Source organism: Anas platyrhynchos, chromosome 1 (genome assembly GCF_047663525.1).
Source record: "Anas platyrhynchos isolate ZD024472 breed Pekin duck chromosome 1, IASCAAS_PekinDuck_T2T, whole genome shotgun sequence".
Classification (NCBI taxonomy): Eukaryota; Metazoa; Chordata; class Aves; order Anseriformes; family Anatidae; genus Anas; species Anas platyrhynchos.
Window position 1 is genome coordinate 164,595,985 of NC_092587.1, and position 20,496 is coordinate 164,616,480.

The window sequence follows — 20,496 nt, forward strand, 5'->3', positions numbered from 1 at the left end:
CTACCTAAAATAATTGAATGTTATGAACAATTTCTAAGTTCCTGTATGTTTGTCTCATTGCAGCTCATCTTTCATTGTTAACAATCTCTGTTTTGATAAGGAAAAGGTGTTTGCTTTAGTGTATGTGAAGACATAACAAGCAATCAGAATGCAGCCAGTATTACTGAGGCACCTAAACTGTCTTAATAGAAAGCTAATAGAAGTAGTACTGTGCATCTGTAACTGCACTGTGCTTCAGGAAGGGGTTGTTGCATTAGCTTACTGAACATATTTTAATAGTAATTTCTTCTTTAACATAAATAAAAATGTGGCTGAAGGGTAGTTATAATCACTCACTGTTCTTTCACTTAGAAGTGGTTCATAGCCAAGGTATAAATTAAAATTTAAGACCAACTTTCCCTAGAGCCATCACTCATTTAGAGAGTGCTTTCTTTTCAAGAGCCCAGCTATCCATCAGTGCTACTTTTATGGCTGCATAGCTCTTGGAGTATCCATTTCCCTCCCATTCTTCAGCGTTGCTCAGTCCCTGTTCATCAGTGAACATGGCAACTTGAGAAGTACAGCAAAATGGGAATATTAACTGTGGCTTTCAGAGTTCCTTTCTAGCTATAGACCTAGACCTGGGTGACTTAAATGAAGCCAAAGTATACTTCCTTCCTTCCTTCCTTCCTTCCTTCCTTCCTTCCTTCCTTCCTTCCTTCCTTCCTTCCTTCCTTCCTTCCTTCCTTCCTTCCTTCCTTCCTTCCTTCCTTCCTTCCTTCCTTCCTTCCTTCCTCTCTTCCTCTCTTCCTCTCTTTCTCTCTCTTTCTCTCTTTCTCTCTCTCTTTCTTTCTTTCTTTCTTTCTTTCTTTCTTTCTTTCTTTCTTTCTTTCTTTCTTTCTTTCTTTCTTTCTTTCTTTTTTCTTTTTCTTCCTTTAGCTGGACAGAGCTAGAGTTTACAAATACTGTGCATTTTCACTTTGAAGAAAACAGATTTCTCTAGCTGTATGCCTATAACCATATTTATGTTCCTACCCTCTCGCCATGTTTTGGTAAGGCTGTTAAGAACCTTTCTGTTGAAGAAGCCCGTAGCATCTGCCTGCAAGAGGTATTCAGTGATTCTGTATCCTCTTAAAGCAAGAAAAAGAAACGTGTTTGAATGAAGGGGACTGCAAAACCTTACTTCTTCAGGGTATTGTAGGCGTTAGTTTGGTGGAAGTTGACTGAGGCCTGGTTAGAGAGGGACTATTTGTCAGGGGGTGTAGTGATAGGGCAAGGAGTAATGGTTTCAAACTTAAAAAAAAAATTAAAAAAATGTAGGTTTAGGTTAGATACTAGGTAGAAATTCTTTACTCAGTGGGTGTTGAGGCACTGGAACAGGTTGCTAAGAGAAGCTGGTGATGCCCCATGCCTAGCGGTGTTCAAGCCCAGGTTGGATGGGACTTTGAGCAACCTGGTCTGGTCAGACATGTCCCTGCCTTGGAGCTAGAGGATCTTTAAGGCCCCTTCCAGCCCAAGCCATTCTGTGATTCTGTGATCTCTGAAGGGAACCTGTTGTGCAGGGCTCTGCTTAGGCAGAGCTGACAGGGAATAAAAGCTTTCTCAAAACACATGTAGCAAAGCCCAGAAAGTGTCCTCTCTCTGACACTGTGTTGTAGGAGAATACAAGCTAACAAACTGGAACAGTAAGCTCTTTAAATAAATAATCTTGGGTTCCCCTATTTCACCTGGCCAAACAAAATAAACACATTTGTAAACAAACCTCTTGCCTGCCCTCCCTGCTTCTCCCTTGCAGAGTCAGGCATCTCTCCAGTTTTGCTCTCTACTCCAGATGCTTTCAGTGTCTCTCAGAGGTTACTAATCCCACATGGTACTTCATGGGTGAGGAGGAGTGTCTCTCTTTACATCACCTCTCAAGTTTGTCTCTGAATCTGTCCCCTGGTACATGCAACTCCCCAGTTCCTTTTGGGAACATCCCAGGTCACGGTTGTGCCCCAGGGTCCCTGTCACTTCACCTCTTGGTTTCCTCTCCCTGCCCATACTCAGTTGCTCCCCTGGGAAGGCTTATCCTTGCTTCCCTGTGGCGGGCAGCAGATAAGATTAAAAGGTAGGCATGGAGCCCACATTTCTGCTCTCCTTTCCTTCACTCTTTTCTTCACAAAACGTACCTCAGAAGGGCTGACCGTGGCTGTCTGCCAGAGCCCACCCAACCGCTCTCTCACTTCCCCTCTTCAGCAGGGCACAGGGAGAAAAGGTGGAAGAGGTCATGGGTTGAGATAAAGACAGGGAGATCCCTTACCAATTACTGTCATGGGCAAATCAGTCTTGACTTGGGAAAAATTAATTTAACTTACTGCCAATTAAAAACAATTGGGATGGTTGGGACACACACCCACCTTTTCCCAGGCTTGGCTTCACTCCTTCATTCCCAACCCCTCTACCTCCTTGCCCAGTATGAGCAGTAGAGGGGAATGGGGCTTGCGGTCAGTTTATTGCAGTTCATCTGTGCTGCTCCTTCCTCCTTGCATTTTTCTCCTGCTCCAAAGTGAGTCCTCCACAGTCTGCAGTCCGTCAGGATAAGCCTGCTCCTGTGTGGGCTCACCATGGCTTGCACTTCTTGTCATAAGAGCCTGCTCCTGAAAAGGTTGCAGGTCCTTCGGGACATACCCACCTCCTGCAGCATGGGTTCCTCCACAGGCTGCAGTGTGGGTGCCTGCTCCACCGTAGCTCTCTCCACAGGCTGCAGGGAAACACCTTCTCTGCTGTGTCGTCCTCCACAGTCTGCAAGGGAACCTCCACTCTGGCTCCTGGAGCACCTCCTCCCTCTCCCTCTTTTCTGACCTTGATGTTCACAAGACTGTTTCTCGCTCTTTTCCTCACTGCCTGTGCAGTGTTTTGCCCTTTCTTATGTACATTTTCCCCAGGGCGCTGCCACCTTGGCTGCTGTGGTGGGGCCATTGGAGCCAGCTGGAATCGGCTGTCTGACATGGGGCAGCCCCGGCCTCTCCTCACAGAGTAGCCCCCAGCTGTCAGCACCTTGCTGTGGACACCCAGGGCATTACTAAACAGTAAACTGTAGATGGACAAAATAATCCTGCAATGCCGATGTTTGGATTTTCTTAGACCTGAGAGCATGTGATTTTTCCAACAAATCTGACTTAAAGGAAGAAGATACATTAGCCAGCATCAATCACCTGTAAGTTAGGCATCTGTGCAAAATTGTTTGTAGAGTCTTTGACACATGTAGTGTGGAGACAAGTCATCTTCAGTGGTTCGCACAGGTGTTGAATTGATTCAGAAGCCAGGACAACTGGCCTATTTTAGCTGCCTAGCTTTTGATTGACTGGAGTGACATGGATCTCCACCTGGTGTCTCAAGATGGACAGTCAAAATCAAACAATTGCTCTTGAAATTTGGCTGTAAAATTTGCTCTCAGGTGTGCTGTGTTGTACAAGGTGGAGGTACCACTTTATCTTCACTTTCAGAAGTCAAACATAATAAATTAACTTGAGGGTGAACTGAATTTTTGACAAACACTGTGTATATAGTTTTATTTGCATTCAGTAGTTCAAGTCTGCAGCGCGCATTCCTGTAGTCTGTGTGCATTTGGACATTTGCATACAGGCGGAAACGTTTGTGTATATCTGTAGTACTGCTAGAGGACTTTGCAAATTCATCATCTGATTTGTGAAGCTCAGAGTAAACCATGCCATCCAGCCTAAGCAGATAGATGTGTTGTACACCCTAATGTTGCTCTGGGACAAGATTAATTTCAGCGCGCTCATATTAATCCATTATATGTCTCTTTCCAGCACAAATGGACCCCCGAGGCCTATCTCCCAGACAAATTAAAAGTGACAGTGATGATGACGACCTGCCAAATGTGACCTTAGATAGCGTTAATGAAACTGGATCTACAGCGCTCTCCATAGCCAGAGCAGTACAAGAGTAAGTATCATATTCTCAGAGTGAGATGAGTATCACCAAGGTGTTCCCTGGCTGATGGAGACACCATCCGTCGGCAGCTCCGCAGAGGTGTCCTCCCCTCTGCAAGCCGGTGTACCTGCCAGCATCCTTTCTGTTCAGCTGCATTCCCTTTAGGAAGAGATCGCTGCTTCTGTCTGCTTTCTCTGCTTCTCTTTTCACTTCTTTCTCTCCTCTCAAATTCTTAGCTAAAGTTTCAGATTAAAGTTATTTCTCCTTTATTTACTTGCAAAGCTTGTAGTGGTTTTTATATTCACTCCAGGTTAGACTTCCTCTGAAAAAAAAACTCACTTTCTTCTTGACTGAAAGCAGTATCAGGAAGCTTCATTGAGTTGCCATCAAATAGAAATCACCTACATGTCTCATGCAGAATAGAGTAATTGAAAGGAAATTAGTGAGGGGCTTTGAACATTTTTTCCATTACTGTTATTTTTCTGCGTGCTATTACTTAGTGGAGGGACAAAACCCAAGTTCTTAATTTAATTCCTTTCTTGCTTACTTAAAAAAAAAAAAAAAAAAAAAAAAAGGAAAAGTTTATCACTAACATTAGTAATTAGTAATTAGTAGATGCATAAGCTTGCTCAGTCACTGTAGCAGCTGGAAGGGAACCAACTGTGAGGTAAATAAGTATTAATATCCCCATTTCATAGGTGAGGAAAATGAGGTTATGTGTAAAGGTCACCCTGTAAGTCTGAAGCAGAGCTGGAAATAGAACCAGAGCCTCCAGGCACTAAAGCCTGTGCTACCCCTACAAAACATATTACTCTATCCGAGAGGTTCAAACTGTGGGCATTCTGGATGTTATTAAATAGGAAGGGATATAATAAAGGCCATTAGACACTGTTATATAATTTATTATAAATTAATTTTAAATGTCATAACTCGATATCTAAAAGTACTTACATATTGTTGGTTTTTATTTTTTCCATGCCATCAATAGCCAGAACTGCTGATGTTCCCAAAGCAATGTTCTATATGCTGAGAGAAAACTAAGCTGTGTGTTGAGGGGGAACTATGTTTTTTGCATTGTTCGGGCAGTTGGCCAATGGGTTTTCTTCCTGAGGTGTTCCTTACATCATCCTTTTTGCCACCTAAGTCACCCCTCTTACCCATTCCCAAAGATGCAGGAAGGAGGATGTGGTGTTGCAGAGAAGACTGGTGGTAGTGATCCTGTACTGCAGACATCAGCTGAGAGCCTGTAAGAGCGTCCAGCCATGCTGCCTCTCTGAAACACTCCACCTCTCACAACTCAGCAGGGCTTTCACCAGGCACCCACTAATTCTTTTTCTGGTCAAGCACAGTAACCATGATCCCCAAATCTACATTCCCCCTAAGCAGAGAGGGCGTTCATTATGGCCAAGTGTTGGCTCCCACTGTAATTAGTATGCTCCCATTCTGACAGTGGTAAAGGAAGAAAACAATTCTTCACAAGTGACACTGCTGCTTGATTGACAGGCCTCACACATATTTTGAATTTGCGAGTAACAACACCAGGCCCTGAAGTGCTAAGTATTTTTTTCTCAGTTTATAGCACACATAATAAGCCAGAAAAATAATACAACCCGTCATGATTTTGAACTAAATAGTTTTGCCTAATTAATGAAAAGAGAAAGAGACATGGAGAGCTAGCAAATACTTTTAATATATGACTGGCAGGCTGATACTATTTTATGTGATTGATTTTGCTGGAACATTTAGACAATTGGTCAAACCATGAAAAGCTTTTTTGGAATAATGCATTCCACAATTTGTGAAGGAAAATGTGTTGAATATTGCTTGGCTGGCTCTGGAGCATAAGAATTAAATTAAGAAATTTAATAATATAACATCAACTCATCCTTGTTACAGGTTATTTTAAACAGTAATCTGTTAGTTTATTTCAAAAGCCCCATTAGGAAAATTTAATTTGACTGTGATCTGCAATTTGTCTTATTTTTCACTTCATTCTCAGTCATAGACACTGTACATACAGCTGCCGAGCTGAAAAGAGATGTTAGCACATTATACCAACTCCACTCAATCCATTTCTTCCTTGGTCTGTAATATATTGCCTTACAGACAGGCTCCATTCTGTATAATTTTGGCATCTAATGTGTACCTTAATTTTAGATGTCTAGCAAAGCAGTCCTCTGAAAATAAAAGACCACATTCTACATACTTTTGTTGCAGAGAGGAAAGTGCCTTTGAAGTTTTCCAAAGGGAGATCCTGTGTGCTCAATTTAGCACCTGAACTTAGTAGACAGGAATTTCCTCTGAAGATGTGGAAAAGTACCTACCATTCTGCTGAGTAACTGGGCAGTGTAGGTGCATGCATAGAAAGATTGCCTAAATCTTGGTCTAAATCTAAGTCTTAGGTCTAAGCAAAGTGTTGAGGTGAGGCCGGCTGGACCTCAGAGTATTGAAGATTGTCCTGTAGCATTTAGTCTTTCTTAAGTGAAAGACTAAATGTCTTCTTGTCAGTGCTTTCTTGTGAATAGTTCTACAGTTAACAACGAAAAATAACTTACTGCTGAGAGAGAGTCTTCTCTTTCTATCTGGGAAGTACAGCATGGCACCTCCAAAGGGATGGCATTATCCTTTCCTTCAATATTATATTGCTGTTGTGCAGTCTTGCCTTTGTTAAACATAACACTAAGCCTAATTTTTACATGACGGTGGCACGTGCCAGACAACAATGGGCCTTTTCCAGATTGTGTTTCAGACATTTTTAAAATTGTTCTTCATAAGGATATTTAATTATATATATATATATATATGTATATGTATATATATTTGTCTATTGGCCCTTACTCTCCAACTGCCTAATTGGACATCTGCAGCATAGATATCTGCATCCAAGCTAGTTATCTGTCCTCACTGCACATGGAGCACACAGCAGGTGATGTGCCCAAGTGTTAATTCTTTGAAGCTATGCTAGCTGTCTAATTTAGGGAGAGAGTTAAGCCCATGAGCTCCAATTCCTCCCCATTCACTGCAGGCCCTGCAGTTCTCTGGTGTGAGGTGAGGGTAAGCCACCCCATGGTGTGACTCAGGAGTCAGTGTGCCACCAGCTGGGAATCGGTACCACATGTACCAACATCTTCCATTGGATCTAAATCTGCTCGGTGGTGTTAGAAGTACCAAGGCTTTAACCATAAGCTGAAGGAAACTTAAATAGTCAGTGTCTGGGGAGGGGGAATTGTTTTAATATAGCCAGGTTGTTTAGTCTGGAGAAGAGGAGGCTCAGGGGAGACCTTATTGCTCTCTACAGTTACCTGAAAGGAAGGTGTAAGGAGCTGGGGGTCGGCATCTTCTCACATGTAACTAGTGATAGGACTAGAGGGAATGGCCTCAAGCTACATCAGGGGAGATTTAGGTTGGAAAAGAGGAGACGTTTCTTCTCAGAAAGTGTAGTCCCAGGTTAGAGTAGTTCCAGGCACTGGAACGGGTTGCCCAGGGAGGTGGTGAAGTTACTGTCCCTGGGGGTGTTCAAGGCAAGGTTGGAGGTGGGGCGCTTAGGGACATGGTTTAGTGGGTGATATTGGTAGTAGGGAGATGGTTGGACCAGATGGTCTTGAAGGTCTTTTCCAAGCTTAATGATTCTGTGATTTTTAAGCTTGTTGCCTTGCAAATTACCCTTTTGTGGCTAGGTCATAGGACAGTTTGGAATGCCCATGTGACAGCTTTGCTTTTCGTGTCCTTTAAAACTGAAGGCATCCTCCTGTGTTTCTGCTTTGTTTTAAGTACACTATAGTCTAACTAGAAAAAAAGAAATCTTACCAGTAAAAATTCTGACAATCAAACACTAAGAGCCACATGTTTGGCATTAGTTCTTATTTACTTAAACAGAATGTAATTCACTTGCATATTTGTAAAATAACCAAGTATGACTATTTTTTCTCAGGAAAATTGCCTTCTTGCTGCTAGCTTTATATTGGCAGAGCTTGCAGATTTCTCAGTACTTCTTTTGGAATTACTTCATAGTCCTTCTTCAGTTCAGCAAACCCAATCAATAATGTAAAGTTATAGATAAACAAAGTCATTATTTCCAGCAGGGCACTTGGGTGAAATTTCTTTATGTGAGAGTGCTGCTTTATGGCAGTTCCTGTGCCTTACCGTAACTTGGACTAGGAATAATTTATTAATCTCAGATAATTTGCTCTGGTTGATAATAAATATCGCCACGATATGTTGATTTCAGTGGGCTTTGCACTGTAAGCAACATTTCATCCTTTTCGTAGCATGTTTTACAAACTCATTCTGACATGTAGCTCTCTAACAAAGAGCAGATTTGCCTCTATATGCCTGACACCACTGGGTGCTTATTACACAGCCAGAATAGCATCATATATTCAGGGTCAAATCTCAGATACACTCCAGAATTCTTTATGAGGCCAAGAAAAGAGAAAGCATTAGTCGAGCCCTAGAAGACCGGTAAAACTTTTTAAGTTCCCCTTTTGGAGGCAGCGTCCTGTTCCCTCAGCATGGCAGCCCTCCCACCCCTGATGCAGTGGGGCACAGAAGCCATCCCATGGCACACAGCAACATAAACCTTGAACAGGGCATTCAGCTTCTTCTTGCCCTGCACACTTGCACTGTAAAACCTCGGTATTTTAGACCTTGTAGCTCTCACCCCCGAACACACGCCATGTAGTTTCTTCTACCTGCAGAGACTGAGGGCAGAAGTGGGAGAGACAGAGGGAGGGTGGTTTTTAGTGCAAACTTTTGACCAGTGTGTTTTTTAAAATCCAAAGATCCAGAAATTTCTCTTCCTGCCCTTACAGACATTTCTTCTCCTTTTGAGGTGGAGGTGGAGGGAACCCCTCTGATGAAACCATTTTTCCATGTCAAGGAGAAGATGGACTGTGCATATAAACTAATGTTGCTTGAGTAACCTTCTTGTTTCTCTGGGATGAAGTAGAGACATAAAATTCAGAGAGGAAATCCTGAATACTTGTAGTGATAGCTGCAGTTAATTCATAGAAATGTGATTTGTCATTGGGATGTGACCATGCTGACCTTTAGCGTGAACTCTTTCTTGCGCTGCGCTGGATGCTGCTGAGTGAAAATGAAATTGGGGGCTTTGACCCTACCACCCGTGCTCTTTGGCTACGTTACATGATTGATACGTTAATGCTAATATGATCATCTTACTTTATTTTCAAATTCTGCTGGGTTTTATTATTATAACACCGTGGAAGAAAGTTTTGGGTACTGCACGAGAGAAAAAGAAAGTCCACAGCAGACAGACAGCACTGCCACAGTACCAAGTTGATAAGTAGTTTTTGAGTCTGATTTTTTTTTCTTACCTTTTCTTCTCTCTCCTTTTCTTCAATGTAAATCAACTTCTGCATTGATTTTTATCTTTTTTGAAGTTTATATGTGTGTTCCCATCAGCCATTCATTTTCTACACTGATAATGTCTGTTTTCCTGCTTCAGCTGCCATCATTCCTACTACTGTACTATTCGTTATAGGGAACTTTTGCCTCAGTTTTTTCCTCTCATTACTGACAAAATACTTTGCCCTGAGTCTCTCAAGAAGCCTAAGTGAGAGTGTTTTGGCAGTGCTTGTTTGAACTTTGCTTCTCTCTCCTCTGGTACATCCACCCTCTGTGAACAAATGCTCAATTTAAAACTGGCACAAAATTGGATGGTGATTTTGCACATGGTGAGCTGAGTAGTGCTGCTCCAGAATTTCTCAATAAAGCATTTTTTTCACTGGAGAATGCTAGTTTGTCTAAAGTAAAATTGTGGGAATACATCAGCTTCAATTTGACTTTTCTCAGGAAGATTTGCCAAGTCTGGGGTGTGTTTTTCCATTGCAGTAAATTTTTTCCATCGCAGTAAGACCTAAGAAGATTGCTCAGTTGCTGCGATGCTCATGGGGGGCAGTGGGGCCCCAAACAGAGAAAACTGAATTGGCCATGAGTCTCCCACCTCCCCACAGACTCTTCTGGCAAGGGGCTTCTCCTCAGTCCTCTCAAGTCACTGTACAAACCTATCTGACTCACTGAACATTAAAAATGAGGTGCATATGCAGATACCTAAGTGAGATGCACTGGTGATGTAGAGCCCAGCAAGGCAGACAACCATCTGTATTGTGGTTGAGTCCCCCACTTTGTGGATATTTCTGTCCTAGTTTTATTTTTTTTGTCAGCAGTCTCACATCTGTATCCTGTGGTGGAAAAAAAATGGATGGTGCTGTGAAAAGTGTTGCTGGGTTGGACAAGGGCTAGCAGAGGAGTTCTGTGTCCTAGCTATCTTAGGGAACCCCTGAGCAGTACTGGCTGGTGCAGTTTGGACTTAACCTTGCAGCAAGGTTCATCTCTCATAATTTAAGCTACCTGAAAGATAAGCTCAAATATTTTGGATTTTCTCAGTGTAGTAGTAGTGCATGTAGCAGTGCATACTTCTAGGTTCAATTGTTTCACCTTTCATCTAATCCTTCTCAATCATCTCATGCCTTTTGGAGGTGCCTGTCTTCCCCCATGGTTATAAAGGAGTTTGGACAAATGGCTTAGGGAGAATGGTTAACCTTAAGACTGGTGAAGTTACGTGAGGAATCTTACTCCATGTGGTTTTCTGAGGCCATGATAGAAGTCTGTGACTCAAGAAGAACCCGAACCAGTACATCTAAACTTGGGGCCTATGCCAATGCTATAAAGTATGATTTCTACATTCATGCAGTTCAGATAACTCAATAAATAAGTGCTGACTTCTATAGTGTATTTATGCACTGTATTTTATGCACTTTACAAACTTACTCATAGACCTATACTATTCTAAGAAGGTTCTTTTTTTTTCTTCTTCTTCTTTTGCATATGCCACATTTAAAAAAATAAAATAAAATAAAACAGGCGTAATAACTTGGCAGGCTGGGCAATAAAATCAAAGGATGCCATTCTGTGCATGCACAGAGATTCTGGGATTTTTGGTGTGAAAATCTCTTGTATATGTCTCAGAGCCTTTTGCCAGAATAACAGATTTCCCATCAGCCAGTGATCATTAGGAACAAGTGCCAGGTGGACGGCAACTGTAAATCAAAAGCACCTTCTACAAAGAAGTTGCCATAGCTGCCTGCTTTGAAAGGATGGTATTGCTTAAATGACAGTGTATTAGGAGACAGGGATATTGTCAAATTAGTCCCTGAAGAAAGCTAATTTGAAAATAAAAATGCTTTCAGCTTGGTCTACACAAAAATATTTTTTTCCTGTCCACCCTGCAACAGTAAGTAACCAGTGACTGTTCGTAGATGAGTCTAGAGCAAGGAGGCATTGCCATTAGGAAATCTGCTCTCTTCTTTTGAATCACTTTGAAGTGCTAGGCATTGAGCTGCAATACATATTTTACCATACCATTGCTAGGAGTAATATTTTCCTTTGAAGAGAAATATTTAAATTAATAAGCATAATAAGCTGAAAGGGCCAAGGAATCCTGGCTCTGTTAAAGTTCAGATGAGTTTTACCATTAACTTAATTGCATCTAATGATTAATTCTGATACCATACCAGAAATCTGGATGCTGAAAAGAAAAAAAGTAACACGTAGCCTGTCTTGGCACCAGTATAGTGCAGCAAGAGAGTTATTTGTAACATTTGGGTTCATAGATAACTTTCTGTATGTCTCTTTCATTACCTTTATCCATCACAAACAAACTTTCAAAGGCTTTCAAACTTGCTTCCTGGCTTCGGTTTAGTATCTACATTTAATTGTCTCATATAATTGTCTTCTCAAAAATAGATTAAATTTATTAATTCATTTTAATTTTTGTCCAAGAAGTGCCAATCGTTTCAAGGTAGTTATCAAACTTTGTCGTTATTGGGATTTTACATCACTAAACATGTTTACACAAGTGTGCCTTGGAATAAAGCGCCCCAAAACAATAGAGTATGATTATAATTCATATAGCACTTTTTATCTTTGGAGTGCTTTGCAAACATTAACTAATTAAATTGTACAGGTCCCCTGTGTGTTCAAATATTATAATTATCTGCAGGTTAGTGTCTTGCTCAAGGCACAGAGCAAAGCAGAGGATGAGCTGGGATCTAGTCCCATGCTAAATCCACTGCTCTGTGTTGCTCCAGAGTGAAGCTCGAGTCATTAGTGGTTAGATATGTGAAATGCCTTTTATTGATGGAGAAGGAGGCATTGTGTAATTGCTTCAAGAGCATGACACTGAAATGTGAATTATAAGTAACAATATGTATGACTGCTACCCAGTTAGCAGTTTGTGCGCCTATTTGGCAGGAGTTTCCCTGATGATTCATTATTCAGCTTTTTCTGTATTTTCTTTCTAAATCAGCACAGAAGGCAGAGGCAGAGAGGTTTGCATTAAGAAATTCAGAGTTGCAGCAAATACTCATCAGCGTGGATTAGACAGCAGAACTCTGCCAGAAAAAGCCACAATAAAACTACCTCAGTGAACTGCTACCTTGACTTACTGATAAGAAAAAGAAAGAGCATTGTCCTCTGCTGTCACTTGAGCCAAAATTACTTCTTTTTTCATTATCTAGATCAGATAAGTTTTTATCTTTCCTTTTCCATATGGCAGTTCCTGTGATTTTGTGACAGACAAACATGCAGCACAATTAATTCTTAATAGCAGTGCTCATACCAATGTATGAAAAATGTTTCCTGAGTGTTCAGATCAATGAATACAAAAACATGAAGGAAGTTGTGTAGGTCCCAGGTATATGTAAAAGGCATGCAAAGGAGGGCACTCTTAAGACAGGAACACCATTTAGCCAGGCATAATTGAGTAAGCATGTGAATACAAGACTAAAAAAAAAAAAAAAACACCCAACCCACAATGTAATTTTTCTACTGTTCTCCTTTCTTCTCCTTCACAATGGGGAAAGGTTGTCCTGGGTTTTCCCCTTTATTAGCTCCATCCTGTTTCACTAAGAGAGACTCCACCGCAACCTCATTTCTCACAGCAAGTTCTTTTTAGGCTTCAGGTAAAGAGGAATGACAGGAGGCTCCTGGATGATGGATGTAGAAGAAATTTTTGTGCTCAGCCCTTGTGCCGAAGAGGTGTTGTCCATGCGTATGTGGCCGAGGACATGACCATTACTATTTTGGACACTTCAAGGCAGGGATAATTGGAGCTTAAAGCAACCACACATATGAGGTTACTCTAGGCAAAAAGAAAGGAACTGAAGGCTGAAATAAGAGGTAAAGCAAATCAGTGGCTGAGACAATGTCTAATGCTGAGGTGTGTCAGAAGTACCAACAGTCACAAGTGCCAGAGTCAAGCTGAGCACCTTCTTTGTTGTAGCCATGACACACAAAAGACACATCAAGAATGAAGTTTTGGGCAACATTTTTATTTATTTATCCCCCTGGGATATACTGAGCTGCTGCAGGATAGTGATACACGGAAATAGGAAAACTGGGGCAGGAAAGAACTAAAGAGACCAGAGTGGATCAAACCCACTCTTGCTGTGTCATTAAGTTCAGGAAGAACGGAGTGGGCTAGCAGGTCAGAGGCTGCCCTGAAAAAATGCTTATCCTAAGGCTTGTCTACAGTGGCTGCTGCATAGGGAAACCTCCAGCATTTCAAGCAGAACCCAAAAATGAGAGAGCTGATGACCATAGCTTTCTCTTTGGTCAGGTGGCCAGAGAGTCAGAGAGTCAAACATTTTTTTCAGGAGGAGCTTGAATAATTACTGAATATACACAAATCTCAATCACAGCGGTTTTGAAAGTGGAGGAACAGGATAATGTTTAGTAAATTATTTGCTTAGCTAAAAAGGTTGATTCCCTTTGCACTCAGCATTTCCACTGCCCGCCTTTTTTTTTTTGTATCACTATGTCATTTCTCTGAGCTTCTTAGCTATCACTAGGGCATAGTCTTGCTTACAAATGTGTTTGCATCCTAATAGCAAGAAGAAGCAGTTTTGTAATGCCTGTTAACATACCACATGGCATAGAGGTACCAGTAGTCCCATACAATGTGCATGAACTACATGTGCTCAGAGACAGGATGAACCATGCAGACTCTTGGGACAAGGTGTGTATTGTCAACTTTGGAGTCCTGGCAGAAGCGTGGTAAGGTTATAAAACGTGTTTGGGTCCAGAGGTTTCAGAGCACCTACACAAGGCATCAGCACTCCCCTAGTATCATCAGCAAAGACTTAAATGCTCTGGTTACCTGCTAGGTGTATGGCTGTGGGTCATCTCTGTTCTCTGTGGAGCTTGTGACCTGATCATTAACACCAAGTTCAGGGAAAAAAGGAAAAAAAAAAAAAAGATTTAGGTTGCCAACTTCCCATTGTGGAAAATGAGAAGGCAAGCAATCTATTCAGAGCTTACCTGTTTCTACATATTTTAAAACCCATTCTATCCTCTTCCTAGCAGCCTCAAAGGAGGGGATCCACTCCTGAAGACATGATGGCCGGTGGCAGCGGTCATGCAGCCACCTACATCTGCCATATAAACCCAGTGGTTAGCACACTGACTTAGGAAGCCAGATACCCAAGTTTGCCAACTGAATACAAGGCTAGGATGCAAAAGATACCAAGGAGTGGCCCCACAACATCCTTTTCCTCTTCTTTTTCCTCCTACACTGGTATTTTGGATCAGAAAGTGACTATTACAGATCCCTTTTTATGCCGAATCCATGTTGTCAAGTGTGTTTTAGCCATTTCTAGAGCACAGAAAAACTTCAGCCCCAGAGGCAAGGGTTGGACTTCTGGATCAGAGCAGTGTTGGGGTGGGAGGTAGCTGCTCAGCTGCCCAGACAGGATGCAGAGGCATGCACTTAAATGCTAGTCTCTCCCTTCCATTCCTCATCCACCCCAACTTACTGAATGAGTGGTATTTTAAGGAACATTTTAATCTGAAAATGTGGCTTTGTAACCTTGTTTGTTCCACTCAGATGTCAGTAAGGTGAGAACAAGGCAGCCAGCTAGGGGCAGGAAACGCATCAGCTATCTCAGGCTAAGTTGTCTACACTTGCAAGCCACAGCCGTTTGGCTTTCAGGCCAAACCAAGAGGAACATTGCAAGTTTTAGGTGTCTTTTGGGGTTTTTGGAAGATGGATTTTCTGGTGTTTTTTCTCTTTAGTGCCTACATAACGGAGGTTCTTACCAGAGTTTTAATTGTCTGCTGAATTTCCCACTGGCAAAAATTCAGCATGCAAATACTCATCTTCACCAGCTGTATTTTTGGCCTGCCATATTGCTTATGTGTTAAAAATGGACTTTTATGAAAAGAATTGTTCAAAGTTTGGTCATGGTTTCAGAGTAATGTATTGCTGTTTGTGTTAGCTTTGGGAATAAATATTTTTTTTAGTAAGATGTAGAGTGAGCTAAAAGCCGATTATAAAGTAATTGATGTGGGAGAGAGCGGTCAATGCTATGGTTTCTAGTTACCATTTTTCCAGAGCATGTTGAGTTCAGTTGAGGGTTAATGGGGTGGGGGAGGTTTTGCCCAGTGCCTTTGGTTACGTAGTGGTGCAGTTGTGAAATAAACCTGTACCTAGTGATCTCATGGGACACATACCTCAGATGCACTTCTGGAGAATGCAGAAACTCGACGTGGAGTGGAGAAAGAGGGTGGGAAAAGCAATGTCAGGCCATGATAGAGCTGATAAATTGCAGTTTGCTATGAAGGTTTTTTGCAGCCTTTTGTCATTTTGATGGCAGATTTCTGTCATTATCAGAAATTTATCATTTAGCAAATGGCAAAATCAAACAGTAAAGAAGACAAATATTTACTGTACACTTCAAACATGGAAATGTGAGAGGTTTGAAGGATGCAGTGCAAAATCTGAGGGAAAAAAAAAAAAAGATTATTTGTAAACGTTGAGGTGCCAAGTTAGGCCACAGGTTACTGAGGGCCAAAGGTAAGAGCAGTTAGATAAATCTAGAGAAGTCTCTTTGCAAGTTTCCTTTTCACTTTCTACAATTATTGTGCCAACCTGACCATTTTAACTGATCACTATAAAGGATCCAAAATGTTTGCAGTGCAAGTGCATTGAATGGCTAGTATGCTATAGCATTTTTTTATGATTCATGTTATTATTCTAATATTTTTTGCTAGCTTCTTGGGCGTTGGCCTCAGACTGATTTTGTGGTACGTCTGAGGTCTAAACCACAGAGGGAAAGACTGAAGGGGGTTATTCATAGGCTTGGCTTTCTACAGGTTTTTTTTTTTTCTTTTCTAACGTGGTGGAACTATTTCAGAAAGCCAGCTGTCTGTTGCTTCTTGTTTGAATACATACAGTAGATCAGAATTTGTCAGTGAAAAGGACTACTCCATGTAGTCCAAATCACAGCATGAGGGTTTATGCAGATATTACGTAGTACATTTGTATTGTTCAATATTCCAGATAATATCGTAGCAGATTATCTATTTTCCCTGGAGTCTCAGTTATAAGTAAAAGCATTTATGGCTAGGTCATTCTATGATGTGTTAGGAATAATGTTGCTTAAGCAGCACAATTTTGGGAGGGAATGTGTGCTCTAGGCTGTATTCCCTCTTCATGCAACGTCTGTCTGCTCAAGGTTCTCCTTAGTGTTTTCTTCTTGGTCACTGATTATTTTTTAATGAGCAAATGTGATCCACCATGATCCAGAATGACCACCACCAAGTGACACCTGGGCCCTTAAGCCTTGACTCTACTCCCACACAAATTAATGGCAGAGCTCCTAATGACTTGTTTAGTATTAGCTGGGGCCTCTACAGAGCAATTTCAGTTTAAGGAGGAGTTTTAAAATGAATGGAAAAATCTTAAATCCCTTCCGTGCTGAGGCCGTGTGCTTACTTTGCAGTAAGTGTTCCTCAACTTTGTCTAAGTCCCCTGCAATTGTTTGGGGTAACTTAAAATTCCTAATTGTCTGTGTTCAATTTCCAGAGAGAGCATGTGGGGCTGTGCCAGGTCAGCTGCTAACCCTTTTCGTTTTTTCAACTCCAGGTATGAAGCATTTTATTGTGTATTATATAATGTTCTGTTTTATTGACAAAGCCTAGTAGCAGTACTTTTCAGCTTTCTTTCCCTCTTTATGTCATGGCTGGGGGATATGTGGGGCTGGGCAAGGTCCAAAGTTGATTTTTGGTTTTGTTTTTTATCTTCTGGGGGCTGGGAGGGTGGTGGTGTGCATTGTGGGAAAACTGCAATTTTTCCAAATCCTAGTAAATAAAATATGAGAATATCAAAGAAGAATCCTGTCTGATGTTTGATAATGCAGTTGAAAATGTCCAAAGTGGCCTACTGAAATTGAGTAATAACTTACTTTACCCAAGGTTAACATGGAGCAGCATAACATATGTTCTAATTGTCAATTACCACAAAATAGTAGATGAGCAAAGCTGTAAAATGTAGGAAGAGGTATTTGCAAACATCTCCTTGCTGTTTTTTCAAGGACGCCAAAATCTTAAAACCTTGCTATGTAACATGTCTAGTAGATAACCTGCGTTAGAGTGCAGAGTTTACACCCAAGTCCAGTGGGAGATTCCAGCAAGTGCTGTAATACCACTAACACCATTGTGTGCCTCGGGTTCACCTTGCTTGCACATACATGTCATACATGACAGAACAGGAGTACCAGTGCTGTCAGGGATGCTGTTTTTGTTGGATTCATTGCTTGTGTTTTATTGGGTTTAAAAATGGTATGGAATGAAATGTCCGCTCTCGGTGTTTTTGCTTGTTTGTCCTCTTCTCTTCCTTTGTTTGGTGGGCCCCTAAAAAGATTTCTTTACAGTTGTGTTATGTGACAAGTGTAAACCCATCTTTGTTTACTCTTAGTAATCCACAGAACCTCTATCTGTGGAGTACCAAAGGAAAAACAACTTACATTCACTATAAGCAAATAAATTGCAGCAGAAATCTAATTCTTCACGTTTATAAGCAGATCTAAGCTTCGTAAGAAAATTAAGATGGCATGTTTAAGAGCAATTACACTTTCAAATTGCTAATGAGTAGTCAAATACTGAAATCGTTCCTCAAGTCTACTCGTATCACCAATTTGCAGTTAATTGCATTACAACTAGTATATTTATATTAAAAATTTGCAGGATTTTATTACTCAAACATTTTCAAAGTACCAGCAGCAACTTCTCTGTTAAGGCCAGTACAAAGCTTTTGAGATTTACTTGGGAGCAAAAATATAACGTTATTAACAGAATTTGAGAAGATAAGTTTATTTTTAAAATAATAAAATAGAATTTCCTTTTAGAAGTTTCCACTCAAAACTTAAGTGTAATTGAAAGTATCAGTATAGCTTCAAAAATTATTCTGAAGAAACTACCAACCTCTCAAAATTCTTTGTTTCTAAAATACGTGTTTTTCATATACAATTTTAGATACAGACTCTTAGCTATAGTTAGTAATAATAGTCTATATAGTCACTCGTATTAGCTTCTGTTCTACAGGAAGCATTTTCAAGAGAGAGGTTTATGTTGTCAATTTGTTTCTCAAGTTTTTATGTTGTCAATAATTTGCTCCAAAAATTTGTTGTGAATTTACGCATACCATAACAAAGAACATGATATCCTACTAGTAAGACCCCCTGAGCAGCCTGGATGATTATAAGTAGATGAAGATTGCTTGGGGCATCTCAGTGCTCTAAACCACTGCAAATTTGTTGGCTCTGACTGGAGTGAGATGAGGCTGAAATATAATATTTTGGTAAGGCAAATAGCTGTTCATAAAACCCTAAACTTGGAAGAGAGATATAGGGTCTTTGGTGTCTTTTTAAAATAATGGAGCAAATTGTTCAAGAAGGTCATATCTGTCAAACCTTGTTTAGGCCATGTGGACCTATCTGAAGGGTGAAAGGTGGAAGTGAGGCCAATGAGATGAATTTAAATTTAATCAATATATCACTTAAAATTATGAATTCCTATGGTTCACGTAACGTTTCTTGCACTGCTAGGAGTATTCATCACAGCTGGTCTTGCTTCTTGGAGTATAGAGCTATTAACAGCTTAGGAACACTAACTGCTTATTAGAAATGAACTGTTTCAATTAAATACAGCTATGTGAGTGTATGTATTTCATTTGAATGAAATTTTACGCATCCTCAGTTCTCTTCCTTTTTTCATTTTTTTCTTACTGAAGTTACGTTTTCCCCCTGAATTTCAAGAAAGCTATTTTCCATAAAATCACACTCACAATGATGATGTTTTAGTTACGAGAGTACAAAAACATTCACAGATACTTGATTTTCTTTGTTACAGTGGGGTAACAGAGTGGATCACCAAGTCTTGAAGAAACATTTTTTGTAGGTTGTTTGTATTGTGCTTATGAAATCTCAGTTTTACTCAAAACTGATCCCCTGTGTTCTGCATCTGCTGACCTCCATGGATGGTCAGAGGTTGGGAGTGTTGCTCCATTTCATACATGTCAACTACTCTTTTCTTGTGCCCATTTCACTGTTGACAAAGTGATGTCATATGTGAATTTCAGATGTTGGCAGGCACACAGTGCCTCTTTATCATTGGTGTCTTGGAGGCAGTACTGCTTTTATCTTTTTTTTTTTTTTTTTTTTTTTTTTTAAACACCTCGTTCCACAGACTCAGCCAGATGGGAGATGTTTGGCAGCTGAAGGACCCAGATGCCAAATTCTGGAATATAGTTTTCCTGCATTGGCACGTGGGTTCATTGCTGGCTCCTTGGCTTGCACCTCTGCTAGTTTGTTGGCTAGTAGCTGTCTAGCTGGCAGCTGTAGCTCTGGGGCTACGTTGGGGTCAGGCTGCTATGGAGTTGGATGACTTCACTGATCTGAATTACCCTGCCGGATGCTGTTTTTACCTTGGTTTGCTTTAACTCTCCACTATTCAAAGACAAACGTTTCTGCTGTTTTGTTTTATTCCTGCTGTTTGTAAGGCAAGCTCGAAGCTGTACTTCCCATTTGTCACCAGTTTAAAAAGTAAATAAGCATTGCGAAGTACACTGTTTCACTTGTTAGGATTCCCATTAAGTCATTAGGAATGTGAGGCCCAGGTCGGTACTTGCAATTCATCTCTAGGACCAAATTGTAACTGCAGAGCACTGGATTTTAGAAGAATAAATTATTGTGCCTGAACTTTGATTGCTTTCAACCACGAGTAAATCAAGCCTCTGTCACACATTAAAAGCAACACATTTGGGGAGATAATCTGGATAATTTTTAAGGCAAAATAATAAAGAATAATGATGATAATAAATAGAATGTAACTGCCAGAAGAAAATGCTTAATCTTTGCTTTGCCTGATTTGGAATGTCCTTGTTACATACTTTACTTTTAGCTCATTTTTTTTAACATTTTTTTTAAAACTGAGGCAATAAAAAATTAATGCATCTAGTCAAGGAGTTTGAAGCAATTCCCTAATCTATGCCTTTTCCTCCTTGCAGCTCAGTGCATAAATACTACTTTCAGTGGGGAAAAACTCAAAAAAACTGCAAAATCAGGAGGTCACTAAGACTCCAGATACTTGCAGTAAAGTACAGATTAGTCATACCTGCTAGGAAATTCTCCTTCCTTCACTCAGCTGTTCTGAGAGCATCATGCTACACTAGAGGGTGGCACCTCCATTTTACACTCATAGCATTTTTTAAACCTTGAGCAA

The 20,496-nt window shown here is 40.7% G+C and overlaps 1 protein-coding gene across 8 annotated transcripts in view; it reads left to right on the plus strand.

Moving 5' to 3' along the window:
* KLF12 (KLF transcription factor 12) overlaps positions 1–20,496 on the plus strand; it is a 246,687-nt gene that overhangs the window by 165,030 nt on the left and 61,161 nt on the right. For 6 of the 8 annotated variants that reach the window (XM_027473007.3, XM_038185326.2, XM_027472998.3 and 3 more), the window contains 2 exons: positions 3,792–3,927; positions 16,802–16,861. In XM_027473007.3, coding sequence (XP_027328808.1) covers positions 3,792–3,927; positions 16,802–16,861 — 196 coding nt within the window. The remainder of the gene's footprint in view (positions 1–3,791; positions 3,928–16,801; positions 16,862–20,496) is intronic. The other 2 variants (XM_027473029.3, XM_027473042.3) reach the window with 1 other exon arrangement.